Source organism: Ahaetulla prasina, chromosome 17 (assembly GCF_028640845.1).
Source record: "Ahaetulla prasina isolate Xishuangbanna chromosome 17, ASM2864084v1, whole genome shotgun sequence".
NCBI classification, from domain to species: domain Eukaryota; kingdom Metazoa; phylum Chordata; class Lepidosauria; order Squamata; family Colubridae; genus Ahaetulla; species Ahaetulla prasina.
In genome coordinates, this window is record NC_080555.1 from 12,046,327 (window position 1) to 12,073,216 (window position 26,890).

The 26,890-nt window shown below is 47.5% G+C and overlaps 1 protein-coding gene across 1 annotated transcript in view; it reads right to left on the reverse strand.

The window, feature by feature from the left end:
• Positions 1-22,122, reverse strand: part of EHD1 (EH domain containing 1) — a 35,824-nt gene extending 13,702 nt beyond the window's left edge. Inside the window, exons 1-2 of the mRNA XM_058160536.1 lie at positions 21,660-22,122; positions 11,087-11,184 (exon numbers count right to left, since the gene is read on the reverse strand). Of these exons, the coding sequence (XP_058016519.1) occupies positions 11,087-11,184; positions 21,660-22,063 (502 nt within the window). The 5' untranslated portion in view covers positions 22,064-22,122. The remainder of the gene's footprint in view (positions 1-11,086; positions 11,185-21,659) is intronic.
• Positions 22,123-26,890: the final 4,768 nt, after the last annotated feature.

The following is a 26,890-nucleotide window of genomic DNA, read 5'->3' on the forward strand; positions in this document are numbered from 1 at the left end:
CCCTTCCTATCGCCAATGCGGAGTTTTGTTCAGCAAATATATTCTCAGCGTGCCCAATATCTCTCTCTACCCAGGATCAAACTCACAGCCTCCCGATTGTGAGGCGAGAACTCTACCTGTAGGCCACCACACCACTCCCTAAGTCCCCTGCCAGGATGAGCTTTACAAATTCAAACTTTTTCTCCTCTCATGTACTGCTTTGTAGTCTTATGAAAGACCACACCTGGAATACTGCATCCAGTTTAGGTCACCACACTATAAAAAAGAGGTTGAGACTCTAGAAAGAGTGCAGGAAAGAGCAACTAAGATGATTGGGGGACTGGAGGCTCAAACATACGATGAACGGTTGCAGGAACTGGGCCTGGCCAGTCTAGTGAAGAGAAGGACCAGGGGAGGCAGGAGAGCAGCCTTCCAATATTTGAGGGGCTACCACAAAGAAGAGAGAGTCAACCTATTTTCCAAAGCACCTGAAGGCAGGACATCTCAGGGTGCCGTCCGCCAAACAGTGTCGGCTGGCGGCTCCCAGGGGTAGGGCCTTCTCTGTGGGAGCACCGACGCTCTGGAACGAACTCCCCCCTGGCTTACGTCAAGTTCCTGATCTTCGGACCTTCCGTCGTGAGCTAAAAACATACTTATTTATTCAAGCAGGACTGGCATAAATAGTGATTTTAAATTGGGGTTTTAGAGATTTTAAACATTTGTAAATTTTTTAAATTTTTAAATTATCGGCCATTTATTAATAGTTTCTTTTAATTTCTTTTAATTGTATATACTCTGTATTTTATTTTGGCTGTACACCGCCCTGAGTCCTTCAGGAGAAGGGCGGTATAAAAATCTAATAAAACAAAACAAAACAAACAAGAAACGATGGATGGCAACTAATCAAGGAGAGAAGCAACCTGGAATTAAGGAGAAACTTCCTAACTCTGACGACAATTAACCAGTGGAACAGCTAGCCACCAGAAATCGTGGGTGCTTCATCACTTTTAAGGAGAGACCGGGTAGCCACTTGTCCGAAATGGTATAGATTCTCCTGCTTGAGCAAGGGGCTGGACTAGAAGACCTCCGAGGTCCCTTCCAGCTCATTCTATTCCATTCTGTTCTGTTGTTTCTTAACCGTGGCAGCTTTCAGACAGGTGGACTCCAACCACGATTAGAGGGCCCGGCCTTCTCTTAAAACCGCGATGGGGCTGCCCCTTAGAGGAGTCGTATGTCGTGAGGGTCAAAAACCCACCTCAGTGCACCAATTTTATGATATTTTTTTTTGTTGCAACGGACATGAAGCAAATCCCGTGGTCATTAAGTGAACCAATGGGTGTCTATAGGTTGGCTTTGCAGAAAACCGAAAGTAAATGGCCGGTTTGGTTGAAAATGTCTTGAAAGGTGGTGACTGGCTGGTTGTGCAGCACAGCCCAAAGGGGTCATATAACACGGAGGGAAGAGGGGAAATATTTGGCCCTCAGAACCAGGTTGTATGTATCCCAGAGACCGAGGTCTGTTGTAACTCTGAACTGCCGGTAAGAACCCGGTTGGAAGTCAAAGACAATCTGTAGGCAATGGGTCTTTGAAAAGGGCTCGACCATCCCACTAGGCAGGGATTCCTGCTGAGCCCAAACTTCTCTGTTTCCTTCTGAACCATGAGGACTAGAAGTGTATTTTTAAAAATGTTTATTACATCTTTTACAAAAAACACAAATGAAGGACAGAAAAGAACAGAACAGATCATAAAAGAACAGAATCTTTAAAAAGAAAACAGGAAGGAAGGAAGGAAACAGGGAAGGAAGGAAGGAAGAGACAGGGAGGCAAGAAAGGAAGGAAAAGGAAGAGAGGCGGAGGGAGGGAGGAAGGAAGGAAAGAAAATAAAAAATAAGAAAGAAAGAAAGAGAGAGAGAGAGAAAGGATGGAAGGAAGGAGATGGAAGAAGGAAGGAAGGAAAAGGGAGGGAGGCAGGAGGAAGGAAGGAAGGAAAGGACACAGGGAAGGAAGGAAGGAAGGAAGGAAGGAAAAGAGACAGGGAGGCAAGGAAGGAAGGAAAAGGAAGGGAGGCGAGGGAGGAAGGAAGGAAAGAAAGAAAGGAAGAAAGGAAGGAAGGAAGGAAAAGAGACGGAGGGGGGGGAGAAGCAAGTTTGGGATTTCCATTGCAGGAAATCTAAGTACCATTTACAAACTCTCTCTTCCTCTAGTCGAAGCTTACAAAAAAGAGCTCACTGTTTTCTCCATATAATCGTCAAAACCACAAATCGTAAGTGCATTTTTTCCCCTATTTAATGCAAAAAAAAAAATCTATTATGGGATTTCCACTCGGCCACAAAGGCAGAGATAGTCTTCCCTTTAATTTAGCCATCTCTGGCAAATTCCATCTATTTAGCAAGCTGGGGAATCCCACCCATGACACCCTCCTTGTCCGGATTTGCACCGGGTCCCAATCTCTCCTTTTTTTCTTCTGAACCCTGAGGACTAGAACCTTCGTTTTCTCTGGAGGGGAAGCCTTGCTACTCCGCCCAGGCGGGGAGGAAGAAGGGCAGAGAGGAAAAAAGAGGGCTCCATTGTCTCAAATCCAGGAAGGCGAAGGAGAGAAAACGCTCTTCCAAGGTTGCACAAGCCAGCTTTCTCGGAAGGGGGCGGGAGGGATGAGTGGCTCCACGCTGAAATCATTCCTGGCTCTCAAAACCGATTTGCAAACGATGGAAATATGCGCTCGGGAGGGAGACGGGAGCACGGAGGCTTTCTCGAGAAAGGGGGGGGGGGGAAATTCCATGCATGCAATTAGCTGCACCCAGCCCTCCCCAAAGGTCTCCGCGACAGGAAAACTCCCAAGTTTTGCCCAGATGTTAGTCATTTGGAAGAAAAGGAAAAAACACTCAGGGGTGGACGGTTCCACTTCGGTCCACAGGGGCGTGCCAAGAATGTTGGGAGCGGGTCAGCCGGGCACATAAGGATTGACTTGATTTGATATCCAGGTAGCCCTCGACTTACGACCGCAACGGAGCCCAATATTTCTGCTGTTAAGTGAGACAGATTAACAGAGCTGGAAGGGAGCTTGTAGGTCATCTAGTCCAACCCCCCCACCCCCCGCCCAAGCAAGAGACCCTACGCCAGTCCAGTCTCTTCTGGTGTAGGGTCTTCCTGCTTGGAAAGGGGGGTTGGACTAGATGACCTCCAGGGTCCCTTCCAACTCTGTTATTCTGTTATACAGAAGCTGTTTAGAGCTTCATCCCTGGAAGCTTTCAAGAAGAGGGCCTCTGGTGGCTCAACAGGCTAATGCAGTCTGTTATTAACAGCAGCTGCCTGCAATTACTGCAGGTTCAAGTCCCACCAGGCCCAAGGTTGACTCAGCCTTCCATCCTTTATAAGGTAGGTAAAATGAGGACCCAGATTGTTGGGGGCAATAAAAAAAGTTGACTTTGTATATAATATACAAATGGATGAAGACTATTGCTTGACATAGTGTAAGCCGCCCTGAGTCTTCGGAGAAGGGCGGGATATAAATGCAAATAAAAAAAAAGAAAGAGACTGGGCTGCCGTCTGTCAGAAATGGTGTAGGGTCTCCTGCTTGGGCACTAGATCAGGGGTCCCCAACCTTTCGGACCTCAGGGAGCGCTAAATTCATAATTTTAAATCCCGTGGACCACTAATATGATCTGTTTAATGACTGGCTGGGTGGGCATGGCCAACTCAATGGCCAACTTGATGTCACTCGCATCGAGGGGCGCCTTGCCGGCCTCTACTCACCCCTCCCCTCCCAGCCACTCCTCGCCTGCCTGCCCGGGCTCCTTACGGCCCCAACAGGAAGCAGTTGTTGGAGCTAAGCAGCCACCATGAGAAAGAGTTGGCAAAACAGCTGCTCAGTTCAAATTGGATCGGTCCGAGAAGGAGGCTCAGTAGAAGCACCTCACTGAGGACTAGGAGCATGGGCTTTCCAAGCAGAGGAAAGACCTGCGGGAGTGCAAGGCCAGGGACCGGCGCCTGGAGGCTCAGCAGGCTGAGATGGTCAGCTAGTTCCAGGCCATGATGCAGTCCCACTGGAACGAAGCCCTTCGGCTCTTTGCCACCATCGGCGCTTCCCTCCAGCCTTCACCCATAGCCCCACACCAGGAGGCTGAAGCAGACCCCGAGTCGGAATTTCTGCCCCCCCCCCCCACCCTCACAAAAAGACCCCAAAGGGAGAGACTCTCTGCAGCAACACAAACATTCATTGCACGTAACCAGTCCGGTGGCCTTAGTTTGAGGACCCTGATTTAGTGCAATATTAAAAACGCAAGTAACTTTTTCTGCGGACCACCAAAATTTTCTCACGGACCACCAGTTGGACTAGATGACCTACAAGGTCCCTTCCAACTCTGTGATTCTGTTAAACTTGGCAAGAAAGATCGTGAAAGAAGGAAGAGCTCATTTAAATAACCGTCTTGCTTAGCAACAGAAATTTTGGGTTCAACTCTGGTCGTATGTCAAGGACCACCTGCATTAGTGTCTGAATCACAATTCCAGGAATCAAAATGCAGTTCTAGGATTTTCAGTTTTACTCCACAAGAATTTAGACCGCAATCTTGAAGAAGAAATTAAAAAAAAAGTCGTGTCAAGAGGCTTGGACAGAACAGCAGTCGACGAAATATCCCCATTTTGCAGACCACAAAATGCTTAAGGACATTTAAAAAAAAAAAATGTGCAATTTTCTCAGGGCCAGAAAAATTGCATCAGCATTTTGCAGGCCCTGATGGGGTGAGTGGCCCACAGTTTCCCACCCGTTTTTTTCTGATCTCAGCAGTTCAACGTTTTCCTGTTAACAGGGAAAACCCAAAACTTTGTGCTTGTGTGTTGCTAAACCTGTCAAAATGCTGCCGAGGCATCCTCCCCCCACCTCCAATCCAAGTTACTTGCAATTTCTCTTTTCATGCTTCCACCAAAATCCCCTTTAATGCCTTTCAGAGACCCTCCAGCGCATTGTTTAAAATGTTTTCTGATGCACTTTAAGGCTGCTATCGTGTCACCCGTGATCCTTCTCTTTGTTTTGACTAGACCGGGGGGGTCTCCAAACTTGGCAACTTTAAGACTTCTGGACTCAACTTCAAAAAGTTTGGAGACCCCTGGACTAGACATTCCCAAGTCCTGCAACCCTTCTTCATAGGTTTTAGTTTCCAGTCCCTGAATCATCTTCTTAGCTAAAAAAGCCAACGCAATCCTAAATTGCATTAACAGAGGGATACAATCAAGATCAAGGGAGGTATTAATACCATTCTATAAAGCCTTAGTAAGGCCACACCTAGAGTCCTGCATCCAGTTTTGGTCACAACACTATAAAAAAGATCTTGAGACTCTAGAAAGAGTGCAGAGAAGAGCAACCAAGATGATTAGGGGACTAGAGACTAAAACATAGGAAGAACGGTTGCAGGAACCGGGCCTGGCTGGTATAGGGAAGAGAAGGACCAGGGGAGACAGGAGAGCATCTTCCAATATTTGAGGGGCTGCCCCAGAGAGGAGGAAGGGGGTCAAGCGATTTTCCAAAGCACCCGAAGGCCAGACAAGGAAGAATGGAGGGAAACTGAACATGGAGATATTTAACTTGGAAAATAAGGAGAATTTTTCTGACAGTGACAAACATCAATCAAAGGAACAGAAGTTGCCTTCGGAAGCTGTGGGAGCTTCATCACTGGAGGCTTTCAAGAAGAGGCTGGACTGCCACCTGTCAGAAATGGTGTAGGGTCTCTTACTTGGGCGGAGGTGGGTGGGTTGGACTAGATGACCTACAAGATCCCTTCCAACTCTGTTAACCTGTTAGTTAATCACCTTCGTGGCTCTTCTCTTTGTAGAGTCTTAGTATCTTGTCGGCTCAACATCTTCTATGCTGGGTCTCTTTAGAGCAGGGATCTCCAACCTTGGTCCCCTTAAGACTTGTGGACTTCAACTCCCAGAGTTCCTCAGCCAGCTTTGCTGGCTGAGGGACTCTGGGAGTTGAAGTCTACAAGTCTTAAAGGGACCAAGGTTGGAGACTCCTGCTTTAGAGTCCAATAAATCACTGCTTTTCAAAAAAATGAGTGTTTTATAACAGGCATTTTGCTTCCCCTGGTTTGCTTCGTCTCCAAGAGATGGAAAAGTTCAAAATATTCCAAAGCAGGTTATAGGTAATCCTTGACTTACAACAGTTCATTTTGTAGCTGTTCAAAGTTACGACGGCATTGGGGAAAAAAATGACTTATGACTGTTTTTCACATTTGCAAACCGTTGTAGCATCCCTGAGGTGACAGTGCTGCAGGTGGCCTAGAGGCAGGGAGCTCTCACCTGACAATCCGGAGGCTGCGAGTTCGATCCTAGGTAGAGGCAGATATTTCTCTCTCTGGGCACAATGAGGATAGATCTGATGCAAAAAATTACACTTTGGCGACAGGAAGGGCATCCGGCCAGTAAACACTCGGCTCCATTCAGTTGCCCAGACACCACCCAGCGAGGGATCATGGGGTCGTTTTAAAAGAGGATGTAGCATCCCTGAGGTCTGCAAACTTGGCTCTTTTAAGACTTGTGGACTTCAACTCCCAGAGTTCTGACTCATATTTATGACCGTTGCAGTGTCCCGGGGTTACGTGATCCCCTATTGCAGAGGTCTGCAAACTTGGCTCTTTAAAGACTTGTGGACTTCAACTCCCAGAGTCCCTCAGCCAGCAAAGCTGGGAGTTGAAGTCCACAAGTCTTAAAAGAGCCAAGTTTGCAGACCCCTGCCCTATTGCGACCTTCTGACCAGCAAAATCAAGGGGGTAGCCAGATTTATTTAACAACCAGTGTTACTGATTTAAGAACCGTCGTGATTCACTTACCAAGTGTGGCAAGAAAGGTCGTAAAACGGGGCAAAGCCCACTTAACGAATGTCTCATTTAGCAACAGAAATGTTGGGCTCAATTGTGCACTACCTATATTACAGAAATCCACTTACTGGGCTGAAACCAGCAGGCAAGAGTGACTTATGACCCTTTTAATTGCAAGGGTTTCAACCAAAACAAAGCCCTTTTTAAAAGAAACTATCTCCCTATACTTTGCAAACAACTCAGAAATAAAGGGCTGTATTTTGCAGATTTATGCTCAAGCTTACGTCTCAGTATTTACAATTTCAAGGGAAAATCGAGGAAAGAGAAACACAAATGCATCAATTTTAGCAGGCTAGATTTACACTTGCATAAATAAGCAGGTTGTGTATTTTTTTTTTAAAAAAAAAACATATCGGTACCTGGAAAAACGCCCAAAGCTTAGATTTTTACCCAACCCCAAGCACTCAAAAACAATTCATCTACGCCAAGTTTCAAGTTATGGAACAATTCAACTCGTTAAAAGCCAAACATTTTCCTGTGGAAAACTGTAGCAACAGCAGAGAAAAATGTTCCCCTTAGAAGGCAAAAACCATTGCATGTAAACCTCCCATCCAGTAACAGTTGGGTTGGGCATCTGGTGGTAGTTTACAGATTAACAGAGTTGGAAGGGACCTTGTGGATCATCTAGTCCAACCCCCACCCACCCCCGCCCAAGCAGAAGACCCTACACCATTTCTGACGGATGGCAGTCCAGTCTCTCCTTGAAAGCCTCCAACGATGAAGCTCCCACAACTTCTGAATAATAGAATAATAACAGAATAAGAGGGTTGGAAGGGACCTTGTGGGTCATCTAGTCCAACCCCCCACCCAAATAGACCCTACTCCATTTCTGACAGATGTCAGTCTACTCTCTTCTTGAAAGCCTCCAGTGATGAAGCTCCCACAACTTCTGGAGGCAAGTCGTTCCACTGATTATTTTTTCCTAACAGGAAATTTCTCCTTAGTTCTAGGTTGCTTCTCTCCTTGATTAGTTTCCTTCTGTTACTTCTTATCCTGCCTTCAGGTGCTTTGGATAACAGCTTGACTCCCTCTTCTTTGTGGCGGTCCCTCAAATAGCTGAACACTGATATCAGGCCACCTCAATCCTTCTTTTCATTAAACTAGACATTAACAGATTAACTGAGTTGGAAGGGACCTCGTAGGTCATCTAGTCCAACCCACCCACCCAAGCAGGAGACCCTACGCCATTTCTGACAGGTGACTGTCCAGTCTCTTCTTGAAAGCCTCCAGGGATGAAGCTCCCACAACTTCTGAAGGCAACTTCTGTTCCATGGGTTGATTTTTCTCACTGTCAGGAAATTCCTCTTTATTTCTAGGTTGAATCTCTCCCTTGATCAGTTTCCCTCCATTCTTCCTTGTCTGGCCTTCGGGCGCTTTGGAGAATAGCTGGACCCTCTTCCTCCTCTCTGTGGCAGCCCCTCAAATATTGGAAGATGCTATCTTGTCTCCCCTGGTCCTTCTCGTCACTAGACCAGCCAGGCCCAGTTCCTGCAACCGTTCTTCATAGCATCCAGTCCCCTCATCATCCTGGTTGCTCTTCTCTGCACTCTGAGTCTCAACATCTATTTTATAGTGTGGTGACCAAAACTGGATGCAGGACTCTAGGTGTGGCCTTACTAAGGCTTTATAGAGTGGCATTAGGACCTCCCTTGATCTCGATCGAAAAGTTTTGTCCTAACTTTGCACGTGTGCGAAGCAGGGAGAAGGGACCCTCATCCACCTTCCGCCTGGATAAAACCACGCCACACCAGAGTTTGCGTCCCCCATCTTCCCTTATTTGGCGGCACTGGTGTCCCTAGAATGTCCGAAGGCAGCTCCCAAAGGGGTCAAATGCCCAACTGGGGAAATAAGCGCATGCATTTCTCCACACCCAGGAGAGGGGAGGGGGGGCAACTAAGGTATTGAGCCCTGCGGAGCAGAGGGGCGCCTGTCTAATCGTGGGCTCCCAAAAATCAGCCAAATCTCCCGCGTTGAATTTCGCCGGGCGCCACACCCGCCGTTTCCTCGCCTAGCCGGGGGTCAAGCCGGGCCTTATCATGGATCGCAGCGTTTCCTGCCTTCAGCGGCCCGGCACGAGGGGGATTTCGACTCAGCCAGGAAACGTTCCATCCTGAGTTCCCGCAGAGAGGAATGCACCGCTCGGAGTCCCGAACCGTGGCCGGGGGTTGGGTGGGGTCGGCGGGGGGGTGGGGGCACAGATGGAGAACTTGGGATGGGAAGGCTTCCCCCAGAGCGAGGAGGGTGCCCGCCGAGCTCCGTCAAGGAAGGAAAAGCATTTGAGGACGGGCAGCTATTTTTATCCTTGGCCAGTGTTTCATTTCATCCACCACCCGCACGGGAAACCACATTTTCCCACCAGCCATGGAACAAAGCAATTGGAAGGGACCTCAGAGGTCTTCTAGTCCATCCCCCGGCTCAAGCAGGAGACTCTAGAGCAGGGGTCTGCAAACTTGGCTCTTTTAAGACTTGTGGACTTCAACTCCCAGAGTTCCTCAGCCAGCTTTGCTTTGCTGGCTGAGGAACTCTGGGAGTTGAAGTCCACAAGTCTTAAAAGAGCCAAGTTTGCAGACCCCTGCTCTAGACCAATCAATCAGTGGAATGACTTGCTTCCAGATGTTGTGGGGGGCCCCATCACTGAAGGCTTTCAAGAAGAGACTGGACAGCCATTTGTCTGGACTGGTATAGGGTCTCCTGCTTGAGCGCGGGGTGGACTAGGAGACCTTCAAAGGTCCCTTCCAACTCTGTTATTCTGCTCCCAGAATGTAATTCCTTCCTAGGAATGGGCTCCAGACAGTGGGGGAGGGGAACGGGGGGGAAATGGAGCCCCTCATCCCTTATAGACTTATTGGGGGGAAATTGTTGTGGTCCGCCAGCAGCCTGCGGAGCTGGCAACGGAATCGGAGAGCGATGAGGTTGAGGAAGAACACGGGCCAGTCCTGGAGGCTGGGGAAGGCCCAGATGAGGGCTCTGCATCGGAGGGAGAGGTGAGGCCAGGGCCATCTGGTAGTGATCTGCGGACTCCGGAGCCTCCAGAGGCTGACAGTAGTGAGGCAGAGGGACAGGAGGAGCCCGTTTCTAATGCATGCATGCGAAGAGCTGCCAGAAGGCAAGAGCAGCTCAAGCAGAGAGGACGACTCAGGAGTAAGGCCAGGAGATGATTGGCCCCTCCCATAAGGCTTAAAAGACCAGCAACGTCATTTGGGCTCTTTGCCGGAAAACAACGTTGATAGCCTTGCTCCTTGTCTTGCTGCATTTATTTCTTGTGGGCGTCCCCCAAGGTCTTTCTCACAATATGACCCTGAGTAACGCAACTTATGACCGCACCGGAGCCCAACATTTATGTTGCTAAGCGAGTACTTAAGTGAGTTTTGCCCCATTTCACGACTTTCTTGCCACGTTTGTTAAGTGAATCGCTGCCGTTGTTCAATTAGAAACACGATTCCTAAGTTTGCTTCAGCTTCCCCACTGACTTTGCTCGTTGGGAGGTGGCCAAAAGGGGACCACTTGATCCCGGGAGACCCTGCCCACCATCATAAGTATGAGCCAGTTGCCAAGTGTCTGAATTTCGATCACATGACCGAGGGGAAGGTGCAACGGCCATAGGTGTGAAAAATGGTCGTAAGCCATTTTTTTTCAGTGATGTCACTCCGAATGGTCGTTAAAGTGAACGGGCACTAAGTGGGCTGTCACTAAATACGGGACTACCTGTATTTAAAACCTATATTTATTTATTTTTCTTTCTTCGGGAGGGTGGAAAAACGGGGACCCAGGACTTTAACCATCCGCACAACCTCTTAAGCAGGGGTTGGGGCTGCTGCTGGGGGTTCGGGAAAACCTCTAGCTAAGATTCTGTGCAGTTCAGAGAACCCCCCAAATCCCACTCCTGGCTGGCCCCTCCTGCCCCTCCCCGCCCAGGTGTCCACACGCGGCCCGTTTTGGATGCAGGTAAGTGCAGGGTGCGCACGGAGGCTCGGGAAGGGCAAAAAACGGGCCTACCGGAAGTTCGGGAAGGCCGGAAATGGGCCTATTTCTGGCCTCCAGAGTGCCTCCAGAGCCTGGGTAGGCCGTTTTTGTCCTCCTGGAGGCTCAAGAAAAGCCCCGAGAGCCCGGGGAGGGCAAAAACCACCCACCAACCCCGCCCTGGTGCAGGCGGCCAACTAGGCCACGGCCACCCGGCAACTGGGCAGAGAACCCTTTGCTAAAATTGTTGAAGCCCTGCTCTTCAGCCTCACCTCTGCTTATCCGCTGTTTCTCCCCAGATAGGATGCCCGGCGTGTCTATGATACTGATGCTGTCCAGGACGGGGTTTGGCAGCTGCGCGCACATAAATCTGCAAAGAAGGGAAGGGACAGGGTTAGGAGGCGGCCGGAGCCGGGACAGAAACGGGGCTCCCCGGGTGACATTTTATTTTTGCCATTCTGCTTGAACCCACTCATTTCTTTTCCTGAAACTTAACGAGGATGGACTCATCCGCTAAACCTGAGACCACGGCTATGGTAGACTTCGGGGACGGGCAAACCCCGAGACCTTCCCATTCTGACCCCTCAAAACCTCCCTAGATTAGGGGGTCTCCAACCTTGGTCCCTTTAAGACTTGTGGACTTCAACTCCCAGAGTTCAGCAAAGCTAACTGAAGGACTCTGGGAGTTGAAGTCCACAAGTCTTAAAGGGGACCAAGGTTGGAGACCCCTGCCCTAGATGACCAGTGCTGAAAACCCTTGAGGTGCTTTTTCAAAAGGTCACTGGATTTCCTTGTTATTTTTTCTTTGAAGACGTTTCGATTCTCATCCAAGAGGCTTCTTCAGCTCTGACTGGAGGGTGAGGAATGGAAGGTTTTATATTCTTTGCAGACAGCTGGTCATTTGCATCCTTTTAGAGCAGGGGTCTCCAACCTTTGTCCCTTTAAGTCTTGTGGACTTCAACTCCCAGAGTCCCTCAGCCAGCAAAGCTGAGGTCTAGAGCAGGGGTCTCCAACCTTGGTCCCTTTAAGACTTATGGACTTCAACTCCCAGAGTCCCTCAGCCAGCTTTGCTGAACTCTGGGAGTTGAAGTCCACAAGTCTTAAAAGGGACCAAGGTTGGGGACCCCTGTTTTAGACGGTCGTTGAGGCCACTGAGAGGTTTATCTGTGTCCTCAGAGTCACCTGAGTAGTGCAAATGGGTGTGGAGCCTTCTTGGAGCTGCTGAAAGGACTGTGTTGTAGACCGGAGATAGACTGTGTTGTATCCCTCCCCCTCTGTTGAGAGAGGGCTGTTCAATTTGGACATAGATGACCTCTTGGACCCCTCTTTCAAACCAGCGGTCCTGTGTGTCCAAAATGTGGACTTTGTTGCCTTCAAAAGAGTGGCCTTTAAAATGTCTTTTAAATGCAAGTGAACTGCTAGATTTTGTCTTGATGGGTTTGTTCTGCTGTGTTGCGCCACGTGTTTATGAAGTGGCTGTTTTGTTTCCCCAATGCACACCAAATATCTCCAATCTACGACACAGTCCTGCCAGCAGTTCCAAGGCGGCTCCACACCCATTTGCCCCACTCAGATGGATCCTGAGGATGCAGATAAACCTCCAAGTGGCCTCAACGACCCTCTAAGACAGGGGTAATCAACCTTGGTCCCTTTAAGACTTGTGGGCTTTAACTCTGGGAGTTAAAGTCCACAAGTCTTAAAGGGACCAAGGTTGGAGACCCCTGCTCTAAAAGGATGCAAATGTCCAGCTGTACACTCACAGCACTTTTGTATCTCTGTTAGTAGTAAAATTTTCTAACCGCCCACCGGTTCCACAGTAATGTGCCGTGTATCGTCATCTGCGCATGCCTCTCACACATCGTGGATTGGGTTTGGGGGGTGGGGGGTGTGCCAGCTACCAGCTCTGCTTGTCTGTTACAGCTGGGTGGTGTGGGGGGGGAGGAGATGCGCGAGCTATTCTGGGACGAGGCTCTTTTGTTTGCGGTCGCACTATAGCGCCATTTAATTCCACTTATGTAATGTGAACTAAACTTATACGCGGGCAATACAAATAGTATATTTTCAGAAATTTAAATTGTCACGGGGAACCTAATGAAAATGTTTTTAAATAATGCTATGAATTTTTTTTAAAAAGTCAATTAAATTTAAAAAAAAGGAAAGTGCTTCAGTATCGGACAAAACCCCTACCGCCCACCATGAAAGCTGGAACGACCACTAGTGGGCGGTAGGGAGCAGGTTGACTACCACTGCTCTAAAAGGATGCAAAGGACCAGCTGTCGCAAGGAGTATAAATCCTTCCCTTCCCCACCATCCAGTCAGAGCTGAAGAAGCTCCTTGGATGAGAAGCGAAACATCTTCAAAGAAAAAAAAACACAAGCAAGTCCAGTTGCCTCTTGAAAAAGCACCTTTGGGACAAACGTGACCTGGATGACTGAGAATCTCAAGTGCTGAAAATTCTGGCTTTGCCGAGCCAAACTTTTCATGCCTGGAAGAGCATGAAAACATGAGTGAGAGAGTCTTTTAAAAGTTCTGCTTCTGCGTTAGAAAGCAAAGGAGGATATCCCAAGTTGGGTTTGTGGGTGGGTGGGTGTGCACATGTGTGCAATCCCAGCCCCCCTCCCCATTCATTATCCTACCCTCCGCAGGGTCCTTCCTTTTCAAATTATCAAAACATCCCAGAGATATAACAGAATAACAGAGTTGGAAGGGACCTTGTAGGTCATCTAGTCCAACCCCCCCCCTTTCCAAGCAGGAGACCCTACACCATTTCTGACAGATATTTTATTTATTTTTATTTATTATTCAAATTTTTATACCGCCCTATCTCCCGAAGGACTCAGGGCGGTTTACAGCCTTATAAAACATAAAAAACATAAAAATAAATACAAGTTAAAACAGCATTTTAAAAAACTTATTACATTAGGCCAAATTTAAAAAATTATGGTTAAAATACTACAAAACCCCATTTAAAACTAATTTTTAAAAACTAAACCCTAGGCCAGCCCTGCACAAATAAATAGATGTGTCTTAAGCTCGCGGCGGAAGGTTCGAAGGTCAGGAAGTTGGCGCAGTCCTGGGGGGAGCTCGTTCCAAAGGGTGGGAGCCCCCACAGAGAAAGCCCTTCCCCTGGGTGTCACCAGTTGGCACTGCCTGGTGGATGGCACCCTAAGGATATGGCAAGCTTCAAGTTCCAGAGACTGCACTGAGACATAGAACACAGAATCCTAGGGCTGGAAGGGACCTCAGAGGTCACCTAGTCCAACTCGCCCGCTCAAGCAGGAAATCCTATACCATTTCGGACAGATTGTTGTCCAATCTCTTCTTGAAGACCCTCCTGTGATGGGAGTATCCACAACTTCTGGAGGCAAGTAGTTCCACTGGTTAATTGTTCCCACTGGCAGGAAATGTCTCATTTCCAGATTGCTTCTCTCTTTGATAAGTTTCCATCTGCTGCTTCTTTGTCGTCCTCAGGTCTTTTGGAGAATAGCACCTGAGGGCAGGAGAAGAATAAAAGAGAAGAGAAAGAAAAATAGAATAGAAAATAGAATAGAAATAGAAAAGAAAAGAGAGAATGGAAGAATATAGAATAGAACAGAAAATTAGAATAGAATAGAAAAGAGAATAGAGAATAGAAAATTAGAATAGAATAGATTAGAAATAGAATAGGGAATAGAAAATAGAATAGAAAATAGAATAGAAAATAGAATAGAATAGAAAATTAGAATAGAAATAGAAAAGAGAGAATGGAAGAATATAGAATAGAACAGAAAATTAGAATAGAATAGAAAAGAGAATAGAGAATAGAAAATTAGAATAGAATAGATTAGAAATAGAATAGAGAATAGAAAATAGAATAGAAAATAGAAAATAGAATAGAAAATAGAATAGAATAGAAAATTAGAATAGAAATAGAAAAGAGAATAGAGAATAGAGAATAGAAGAAAACAGAAGAGAAAATAGAAAATAGAAGAGAACAAATAGAATAGAATAGAATAGAATAGAATAGAATAGAATAGAATAGAATAGAATAGAATAGAATAGAATAGAATAGAATAGAATTTTTTATTGGCCAAGTGTGATTGGACACACAAGGAATTTGTCTTTGTTGCATAAGCTCTCAGTGCACATAAAGAAAAATACATTCATCAAGAATCATAAGATACCACTTAGTGATGGTCACAGGATACTAAGAAGTAACGGGGGTGGGGTGGGGGGAGCGTATCCATCCAACCTAGAATTGAAGGAGAAACCTCAAGGGTTCCGTGTGGCATTTTTCAGATTCTCCCTTTTCCGGTCCTAAGTCCAGGCTCCCCGTAGCAGAAACTCCTGCCTTGTTGTAAAAGCACTTAGCAAGCCAGCAGCCAGGAGGACTCGGGAGGCCACAGCGGGTTCAAAGGGCACGAAAACTGGCCAACCGGAGGAGCAGGGACAGCCACAACCAGCAAATCCAGCCATTTGTCCATCCTGCCTTCCCCAACAAGCAGGCCCTCAAACACGAGAGAAGTTTTCCCCAATCCCCTCCCGGGAGGTTTTTCTTAAAGAGATGAAGATCTTGGGGAATTTTGTTACAGGTAATCCTCTACTTACAAACCATTCATTTAATGACTGTTTGAAGTTACGACTGCACTGGGGGAAAAAACTTTTTAAAAAGTTTTTCACATTTACGACCCCCCCCCGAGTCACGTGATCAAAAAATATATATATCACTGGACTAGAATGCACACGTGGTTGGAAAAAACGATTAAAAAACCACATAGATTTTAAACCTGAAGTTTCCTTATTGGGGATCATACCCGAAACCTATAATAGAGAATTGAGATATTTGATTGTGAACGTTGTAACAGCGGCTAGGATTGCGTTTGCTAAAAACTGGATAAATGAAGAAAAAAAAATACCAACGCAAGATGAAATTATCAAGAAAATAATGGAACGTGCAGAAATTAGTAAATTGACATTTGAAATTAGAGAGCTGGAAGATAAACAATATTGTAAGATATTGGGACTTATTTTATCATTGGTTAGAGGGAAAAACATATTAATGAAGTCTGAGAGGTTTTTATAATGGAAAAATGGTTGAAATACACATTGATTTAAGAAGATAAAATGATGTAATATGATCAACCTAAAACCAAGAATACTTTACATGAAATGAGGGGAAAAAATACTTATATTTAATCAAGTGATTAAACCAACATATTTGGAACATAGCAGATTGATAAAATGTAAAACTAGATAAATTGTATGTTATACATTTGCTGAAATTGCACAAAAGATTTGTAAAATCAACCAACCAACACATTGTATTTGTATTGAAGATGTTTTTATGTTTGTTTAAAAAAAATTTTTTAAAAAAATGGCCAGCCACTTGGCCACTGGCTCATACTTACGACGGTATTATGCAGTGTCCCGGGACCGTAATGTGATCCCGACTTGTGACTTCCCGAAAAGCGAAGTCAATGAGGGAAGCCACATTCACTTAACAACCACGTCACTAACAAACAACTGCAACCGCGCGTAACAAGTCGTAAAGTGGAGCAGAACTCCTTCAACAACTGTTACACTTAGAGCAGAGGTCTGCAAACTTGGCTCTTTTAAGACTTGTGGACTTCAACTCCCAGAGTTGAAGTCCACAAATCTTAAAAGAGCCAAGTTTGCAGACCCCTGGCTTAGAGGAACAGAAATGTCGGGCTCAATTGTGGTCGTAAGTCGAGGAGTACCTCTGTATGTTTTTTTCCCCCCCGCAGTAGCCACAAACCACATCCTCCGTGCGATTACAAAATGCTTCGGGTTTCCGCAGAAAGGAAGTTCCACGCAAAAACCCTGCGATGGGGACCGAAAAACTTAGGCTGGGAAAGGCAGATGGGGAAGATATTCCCCCTTGGAAGATTTGCCTTACCCAAGCCGGTGCTGGCTGGAGAGGCGATGGGAGTTGTAGTCCACCACATGTGGGTTTGTTAATCGCCCCTCACAGCCCAAAAAGCTGTGAGAATGAGGAAGACTGGACCAGGCTCTCATCTTTCAACACTCTTTAAACTGAGACCAGCTTAGTTGGCTTCTGAAGAAATATCTTTCCTTTCTTTGAAATTGCCAAGGATGACAAAATCGGCGCGGCTGTCACAAGAAAACCAAGTTGCAAAGCGGAGAGATCAACTCCATGTTGCAGAATCTTCATGGTGGGAAAACGGGAAAGCGTGAGAAAAAACAAAGTAATAGAATAGAATAGAATTTTTATTGGCCAAGTGTGGTTGGACACACAAGGAATTTGTCTTGGTGCATATGCTCTCAGTGTACATAAAAGAAAAGATACGTTCATCAAGGTACAACATTTACAACACAATTGATGATCAATATATATATATTGATAAATATATATATATTGATAAATATATCCTGTTTGGGGTAGTTGCATTAATAGAGGGATACGATCAAGATCAAGTGAGGTACTTAATACCACTCTATAAAGCCTTAGTAAGGCCACACCTAAAGTCCTGCATCCAGTTTTGGTCACCACACTATAAAAAAAAGGTTGAGACTCTAGAAAGAGTGCAGAGAAGAGCAACCAGGATGATGAGGGGACTGGAGGCTCAAACATACGATGAACGGTTGCAGGAACTGGACATGGCTGGTCTAGTGAGGAGAAGGACCAGGGGAGACAAGAGAGCAGCCTTCCAGCATTTGAGGGGCTGCCCCAGAGAGGAGGAAGGGGGTCAAGCTATTTTCCAAACCACCCGAAGGCCAGACAAGGAATAATGGATGGAAACGGATCAAGGAGAGATTCAACCTGGAAATAAGGAGAAATTTTCCTGACAGTGAGAACCATCAACCCATGGAACAGAAGTTGCCTTTGGAAGTTGTGAGAGCTTCATCACTGGAGGCTTTCAAGAAGAGACCGGACTGCCACCTGTCAGAAATGGTGTAGGGTCTCCTGCTTGGGCGGGGGGTTGGACTAGATGACCTCCAAGGTCCCTTCCAACTCTGTTAAATCTGTTAAACTGAAACTCTGGTGGGTTCTCAAGATTTTGGTGGGCTTTCCAAAGTCAATGGAGGAAGTCACATTTGCATCATGATTGCATAATTTACTTAACAACTAGATGTGATTCACTTAATTAACCAGCATGGCTGTAAAAAGCAGACACAATTTATTCAACCGCTTCGCAAGTCCCAGTTGTGATGTCAGTTGAGGGCTATCTTTATTCCCATATGCCATAAAGAATCTGCCTCCTTAAATTTATCCAGCTCTTTCTGAAAGCCATGCAAGTCGACTTTAGTGGTCACGTCCGGTGGCAATGAATTCCACAGGTTAATTTCTCATAGGGCGAGAAGTATGTTTCTATTCTAAATCTTCAATAACACAACCAAGCTCAGAGAGCACCACAGCCTCCAGTGTCATAACTACTCCTCCTCCTCCATTCTGCGCACTACATTTCTCTTCTGTCCCTGATGATGTTACCTAGTTGGGTAATGGAACGCCTGCAAGAAAATAACCAAGCTCAGAGAGCACAGCCGACGCCTCAATTCAAACCCTGACTACAAATATTCTCCTTTCTCGTTACTGAAACTTGCTTTCCAATTTCTCTTATCTTCGCTCTGCAACAATAAAGTCAGATTGTGGTGTCTCTGCAGGGGCTGCTTTTTAACCAGGCCAAACCCAAAGCCTTGACCCCAGGACCTCCTGCCTTGGATGTCCCTGTGGGTGGGTGGGTGGGTGGGGAGTTTCCATTCTGTTGAGCCACATTGAGAATGTCGGGATCATCACTTTCTCTTTAAGAACCGGGCATTCCCCGATGACTGGACAGGGTGGGGAAGAGGACACCTGGCGCTCACTGGCGCAAAAATCCTTCCTGCCCAGGACTGAAATCTGAATTAACACGCCCGCAAGACTGCCCAACCCAAAGGAGCAACGAGAGAAAGGTGCCTTACATTTTTTTGCAAACTCTGCCAGTGGCAAGGATCCCGAAAACCATAAGCCGCCATTTGCAGAACCTGGGGGTTTGCAAACCCAAGCGACGGTCCTCCCCTGAGCTCTGCCCGCTTTTGAGTTGCCAACGTTGCAGCTCTGCGTTGACCCAGCCAGTTCAGTTTCACCGGTAAAAGGACACGGTGCCCACATTTACACAACACACTAAGGTTGGCAGGTTTTTGGGTTTTTTTTAACCCTGGTGTATTTGGCGAAGAAAGTTTAGAGCAGAGGTCTTCAAACTTTGGCAGCTTTAAGACTTGTGGACTTCAACTCCCAAAATTCTCCAGCCAGCAGTTGCCAAGTTTGGGGACCCCTGGTTTAGAGTTTGGGCAACTCATAATTCAAAGCAGCATTTTTTCCCCCCAAACTCGGCAAAGTTTAAGATGGGCGGGCTTCAACTCCCAGCACAGCCAGCTGGGGAATTCTGGGAACTGAAGTCCGTCCACCCATTCTTAAACTTGCCAAGTTTGAAAAACAGCAGTCGAAGGTGTTGCAAAATTTAAAAAAAAAATTGGGGTTCAGTTTGTGTTGTATGTGAACAAAACTCGAAAATTTAGGCTGCAGAAATTTAGGCTGCGGATTGATGGGCTGATCCCAGGCCCACAAAGTCCTTTGCCAGTCCACAAAACCAATATCTGACACAGCAGAAAAGTTGCAAACGTTTTCATATGGAAGCCACGCTTGCCTGCATCCCTGGCATTTATAAGCTGATAAAATCAGCTTATATCCCTGATTTTAAGCACTGAGAACACTCAGCAAATGTGTTTTATTGGGCTTTTCGCTCAGAACACGCTGAGCTATTTTTAAGATTTGTAAATATTTGTAAATATCCAGAGCTGTCCCCCACCAGAACCCCCACCCTCCTTCCTTTTTAAAAAATCATGTTTCTACAGCTGCAAAGCCAACATTCCAGAAATTTTTGTCTTTTCTTTTGTGAATTAATGACGCTGGTTGGCCAACACAATTGGCAGACGCCTCCCAGCACCGGCAATAAAGAGAACAATGGACCAACTCTGACTTTCAAAAAGGCAGATTAAATCCACACTGGTTTTTTTGCACCCTCTAGTCTATTATTCCAGGAGTTTTTCTGCACCCTCTAGTCTATTATTCCAGGAGTTTTCTAATGTGATCAGCACCAAATAAAGGAATAATGGATTGTTGTAATGGGGAAGGAAGCCCACTTAGATTTATATGTGATTTTTTTTAAAAAAAGAGTTTTTCAGACTTTCCCAGTTTCAAAAGGCTTTTGGGTGGGGTGCAACCGGACGTTGCCAAGAGAGAGAAATCAAGCATGAAGCAGAGAGGAGGAGAAGCTGGGCAGGAGATGGCTGCAATGGTGCAAGTGAACAGGCCACCGAGAGGGGCAAAGGCTGGCAGCAAAAAAAGCAAAGCTCCAACCAGCAGCCACGCCCAGGGTTTGCAGTGATTCAGAGAGAAGAGAATTCCAGTGTAGCTACACCAAGGGGGGTGTTGTTGTATGTGGCATTATTCAGATGTTTTTGCAAGAGCGACTGCTGACCTCTGACCCTCCCTCGATGCCAATTCAGGAGAAATTTCCTGACAATGAGAACAATTAATCCAAGGACCGGCTTGCCTTCAGAAGTTGTTGAAGATTTTAAGATGGGATTGCACAGGCATTTGTCCGAAATACTATAGGGTCTTCCTGCCTGAGCAGCGGGCTGGACTAGAAGACCTCCAAGGTCCCTCTCCCAGCTCCGATATTCTGGTCATTCAGGCTTGTGGCGGCTTTGGCTCCTCTCTTGTCCTCTATCCAGCTCTAGGCCTCTCTAAACCACTGGTGTCAGACTTAAACCCGAGTCACTTGACCCGTGAGATGGTCAGCATATAATTTAAATATATAAATCACCTTCTAGGAATGGGGTCTCTTGCTGGACTAGAAGGGGGTTGGACTACAGGACCTCCCAAGGGGCCCTTTCCAACTCTGTGGTTCTGTATTCTGCCCTGACCTCCTGGGCACTACCTGGCACTAGGAGGGCACCAAAGCATTTCTTTTGGCTGCAAAAGAAAAGATGGCACCTTTTCCATGGCTGGCTGTTTGGGGAATTCTGGGAGTTGGGGGAGTCTACCCATCTTAAAGCCACCAAGGGTTGAGCAGCAGCGGTCCTAATCCTCAAGATCAGAGTCAAAAGACTCTCCTGCTTCCCCCTGCACCTGGAAAGCTAGCAGCAGTGGTTCTAGTCCTCAAGATCAGTCCTCTTCCCTCCTTGCTGCCCCCCTGCATCTGCAAACCTAAATGGTGTTGCTAGTCCCCAAGACCAGATTCAAAAGACTCTCCTGCTTCCCTGTTGCCATCCCCGCTTGCAGCTGCAAAGCTAGCAGCAATCTTCTAGTCCTCAAGATCAGACCCTCTTTCCTCCCTACTGCCACCTTCCTACCCACCCTGGATCTGGAAAGCCAGCAACAGTGGCTTTCTCCCCCCCACCCCCACAGCTGGAGAGCTAGCAGCAGTGCTTCTAGTCCTCAGGATCCAGTCCTCTCCCTCCTTGCTGCCCCCACTCCCCACATCTGCAAACCTAAACGGTGTTGCTAGTCCTCAAGACCAGACTCAAAAGACTCTCCTGTGTTGTGCTGCCCTGCTCCCACCCACCCCCCTGCACCTGGAAAGCTAGCAGCAGCGCTTCTAGTCCTCAGGATCCAGTCCTCTTCCCTCCTTGCTGCCTCTCCTCCCCCCACCCACATCTGCAATCCTAAACGGCGTTGCTAGTCCTCAAGACCAGACTCAAGAGGGTGTTGTTCCCCTAGTTGCAGCTGCAAAGCCAGCAGCAGGGTTTCTAGTCCTCAGGATCCGGCTCTCTCTCCTCCCCCCCCCTCCGCAGCTGGAGAGCTAGCCCCGCGGGGTCGTCCGTCCCCCCCGCCCAGCTCACCTGTTGAGGAAGGCGTTGCCGAAGGCGTTGAGCTTGCGGAAGGGGCGTCGGGGGTCGACCACCAGCGCGTTGCCCGGGACGACGCCCTCGCTCTCTCCGCCCATGACGGCGATGAAGGAGTCGGTGGTGGGCTCGGGCCCGATGCGCATGCCGGGGAAGTCCTGCTCCAGCAGGTGGCGGATGAAGGTGGTCTTGCCCGTGCTATACTGGCCCACCAGCAGCACCATGGGCTTGCTCTCCCAGTCGGCCGGCTCCAGCGCCGGCGAGTGGAAGTCGTGGAAGCGGTAGTGCTCCTCCAGCGGCAGCAGCTTCCCGGCGTAGAGCTGCTTCAGCCCCTCCGAGACGGTGCGGAACAGCTCGGGCTCCTTGCGCCGCCGCGCGTCGCGGCTCACCCAGCTGAACATGGCCGAGCTCAGCCCTGCTGCGGGGGAGAAAAGCCGCTCAGTCCCAGCGCGGACCCCACGCACGCACGAACGCACGCGCCCCGCCGCGCCGCCCTTTATATAGCCTCCGCTCGGGACACGCCCCGCCGGTCGGGATTGGCTCCTGCCCGGCGGCCGCGCCCTCTCCGCCCGCCTTGCCACGCCCAACCGGGGGATGTTCCTCTTGGAAAGCCTTGCGCTCGGGACACGCCCTCTCGGCTCTGATTGGCTTCTCCCCCTCTAAGCCTGCCTCGCCACACCCACCCGGGGATGTTCCTCTTAGAAAGCCTGCGCTCGGGACACGCCCTCTCGGCTCTGATTGGCTTCTCCCCCTCTAAGCCTGCCTCGCCACACCCACCCGGGGATGTTCCTCTTAGAAAGCCTGCGCTCGGGCCGCACCCTCTCGGCGCTGATTGGCTGAGTTCCGCCTGCCCGGCCCCATAGCGCTGGGCTTATTCCTCGTACGAAGTTTTTCGTCTTGGGCACACACCCCTTAGCGCTGATTGGCCTAAATCTCTCTCTGGAGGACCTCCCCTTATAAGGCCACCTCCAGGGGCACGCCCCCCCCTCAGCCCCTCAATTGGCTCTTCCCACTTTCTACCGGCCACGCTTCTCTCCCTTGCAAAAAGCCTCCGCCCAGGCCACGCCCCCTCGGCTCCGATTGGCTTACGGCCATAGCAGGCGAGGCGGAAGTATAACGCCGCTCAGGGATCAATGGCGCTCAGAGGAGGAGTCTCCAACCTTGGCAACTTTAAGACTTGTGGACTTCAACTCCCAGAATTCCTCAGCCAGCTTTGCTGGCTGAGGAATTCTGGGAGTTGAAGTCCACAAGTCTTAAAATTGCCAAGGTTGGAGAGCCGTGGCTTAAGAGAAGTGGCGTGGGTGGGTGGGAATGTAGAGGTGACCTAAAAGGGAAGAGGAGAGTGTGGTGCCGTGGGACTGCCTCTGAGCATGTGCAGAGTACTTCATCATAATTTTAATCTTCGGATCTAGGGCTGCCTAAATTAAATGTGCACCACCAAGATCACAAACCGATTAAAAAACAATATTTCCCCCCCAAGTTCAGCCATGTTTGATGGGTGGATTTCAACTCCCATGGAGGCTGGCTGGGGGATTCTGGGAGTTGGAGTCCACCCACGTTGCCCTAGACCTTGTTCAATGCAACATGTGTAAAATAAAGAAATTGAGCCTCGATCCTACCCCCCTACAGCCACATCCACCTTCCGCCATCTTGACTTTTTTGAACCCCTTGGACTCTTCTTTCCCTCCTGCTGGGACTAAGCCGGGGATAGAACTGTCAAACTTTTAATTTTCTTCCAAATAAACTATCCTTCCTGCATTTTATCTATCTTGAATTCAGGCCAGCATGCTTTCCTCCCGTTCTTCCCAACAACCCTGCGAGGTGGGCTGGTGCAAGACATCCATAAGCTTCCGTGGATGAGATGGACCCAAACCTAGATTCCCGCAAAATACACTCCCTGTTCTCAACTGTTCCCAAAGAGGCCCCTGAAGAAGCCTGCAATCAGGGCTTATAAAAACCAGGCTTCTCTGGACTGCCATTTTTGACTTTTTTGACCGTCCCACTCTTCCCGTTTCGATGGGCAGGGAAGCCCCCTGACCTGAGCTGCCTTCATCCATGTCCAAATTCCGGAGGGCCCCAGCCTGAGCCCCTTGCATGACAGCCTCGGCAGTTGAACCGCCCGCCTGAGATGGAATTCCTCTTTGTGAAACGGCCTGTGGGTTGCAGCTGAGGTCAGAGGGTTCCAGAATGGCCAGGCTGCCCTGGGGTAAGATGCTGGCTTGCTGGATAAGTCAAGGTGAAGCAAACCATGATTTTCTGTTGCATAGAAGCTACTTGAAGAGCTACTTAAATGATTGGAAAATACTACTGGTTCCTTCTCCCCAGCCCCTTCCAAGGCTGGGAGATAGCAGTGTTTATCAAACTATAAGACTTGTAGATTTCAACTCCCAGAATTCCCTACTCAGCATGCTTTGAGACACGTGGACTTCAACTCCCAGAATTCCCCAGTCAGCATGTTTTGAGATACCTGGACTTCAACTCCCAGAATTCCCTACTCAGCATGCTTTGAGATATGTAGATTTCAACTCCCAGAATTCCCTACTCAGCATGCTTTGAGATATGTGGATCTCAACTCCCAGAATTCCCCACTCAGCATGCTTTGAGATATGTAGATTTCAACTCCCAGAATTCCCTACTCAGCATGCTTTGAGATACTTGGACTTCAACTCCCAGAATTCCCCACTCAGCATGTTTTGAGATACCTGGACTTCAACTCCCAGAATTCCCTACTCAGCATGCTTTGAGACACGTGGACTTCAACTCCCAGAATTCCCTACTCAGCATGCTTTGAGACACGTGGACTTCAACTCCCAGAATTCCCTAGTCAGCATGCTTTGAGATATGTGGATCTCAACTTCCAGAATTCCACACTCAGCATGCTTTGAGATATGTAGATTTCAACTCCCAGAATTCCCTACTCAGCATGCTTTGAGACACGTGGACTTCAACTCCCAGAATTCCCCACTCAGCATGCTTTGAGATATGTGGATCTCAACTCCCAGAATTCCCTACTCAGCATGCTTTGAGACATGTGGACTTCAACTCCCAGAATTCCCCACTCAGCATGCTTTGAGATATGTGGATCTCAACTCCCAGAATTCCCTACTCAGCATGCTTTGAGACACGTGGACTTCAACTCCCAGAATTCCCCACTCAGCATGCTTTGAGATATGTGGATCTCAACTCCCAGAATTCCCTACTCAGCATGCTTTGAGACACGTGGACTTCAACTCCCAGAATTCCCCTGGCTGAATGGGGGATTCCGGGAGTTAAAGTCTACGATCTTAAAGTTGCCAAGCTTGAGAAAACTGCCCCAAAAGTTTCATTTTAAAGACTGTGCATGCTCTGGGTGGGTTAGCCTAGTGGGTTGGCACTTTGAGTCCCTCCAATGCGAAGCTGCTTTCTTGGGGAGTGGTATTCTTTCAAAGCGGAGATTGGAATTACAGATTGTCTTCAACCTAACAAGCATTCATTTAGCAACCATTTCAAAGTGACAATGGCACTGAAAAAAAGGCTTATGTCTGGTCCTCACAGTTATGACCGTTGCAGCTTCCCCCACGGTCACAAGATCAAAATTCAGGCGCTTGGCATTCATTTGTGACATTTAAGGATGTCCTGGGGTCGTCTGGTCATCCTTTCTCACCTTTCCTCGCTAGCTTCCAGCGAGCAAATTGAAGGAGGGAGACTGGATCACTTGATTCACTTAGCAACTGCAGTGATTCGCTTAACAGCTGTGGCAAAAACAGTCATAAGATCAGGTCCAACCCACTTGGCTCTGCAACAGAATTTTAGTCTGTACAGGTAGTCCTTGACTTATGACCACAGTTGAGCCCAAAATTTCTGTTGCTAAGTGAGGCAGTTGTTACATTAATTTTGCCCCATTTTACGACAACTTCTCTCCACAGTTGTTAAGTGAATCACGGCAGTTCGGCTGTCAGGAAGCTGAATCCTGGAACTTGGGTTGGGTGGCGTGAGCTTTCCGTGGCTGCTGAGTCGTTGCTAAGCTGCGCCTGGCCTGTTTTCCTTGCATTCCGAGGATCGGAGCCAGAAATTCCGACTGGGCGCATCAGGGGCTCCAGGCAGAGCCGGGCCAGGAAGCCAGGAAGGGAAGTTGGGCTGGGTGAAAAAGGAAAAGGATGAGGTTTTCCTTCCAAATATGGGAAAAGCCACATCCCGACAAATCCCAACAGACCTGCGACACATATTTTTCACTGCAAGGGAGGGAGGAGAAGGAGATAGATAGATAGATAGATAGATAGATAGATAGATAGATAGATAGATAGATAGATAGATAGATGATAGATAGATAGATAGATAGATAGATAGATAGATAGATAGATAGATAGATAGATAGATAGACAGACAGACAGACAGACAGACACAGACAGATAGATGATAGATAGATAGATAGATAGATAGATAGATAGATAGATAGATAGATAGATAGATAGATAGATAGATAGATAGACAGACAGACAGACAGACACAGACAGATAGATGATAGATAGATAGATAGATGATAGATAGATGATAGATAGATAGATAGATAGATAGATAGATAGATAGATAGATAGATAGATAGACAGACAGACAGACAGATGATAGATAGATAGATAGATAGATAGATAGATAGATAGATAGATAGATAGATAGATAGATAGATGATAGATAGATAGATAGATAGATAGACAGACAGAGACACAGACAGAGATGATAGATAGATAGATAGATAGACAGACAGACAGACATAGATGATAGATAAATAGACAGAGATGATAGATAGATAGATAGATTTATTTATTTATTTATTTATTTAATCATATTTATATACCGCCCTATCTCCCGAAGGACTCGGGGCGGTTAACAGGCACTTAAAAAAACATATAAATACATAAATACAACATAAAAACAATTAAAAAACTTATTCTAAAAGCCCGATAGTTAAAATTATGATTAAAAATATAAAACTAAAACCCAATTTAAAACCCATAAATTTAAAATCTAACTCAGTCCCGCGCAAATAAATAAGTGTGTTTTAAGCTCATGGAAGGTCCAAGGTCCGAAGCTGACGAAGTCCTGGGGGCAGTTTGTTCCAGAGGGTGGGAGCCCCCACAGGGAAGGCCCTTCCCCTGGGCGCCGCCAGACGACATTGCCTCGCTGACGGCACCCTGAGGAGTCCCTCTCTATGAGAGCGCACGGGTCGGTGAGAGGTATTCGGTCGCAGTAGG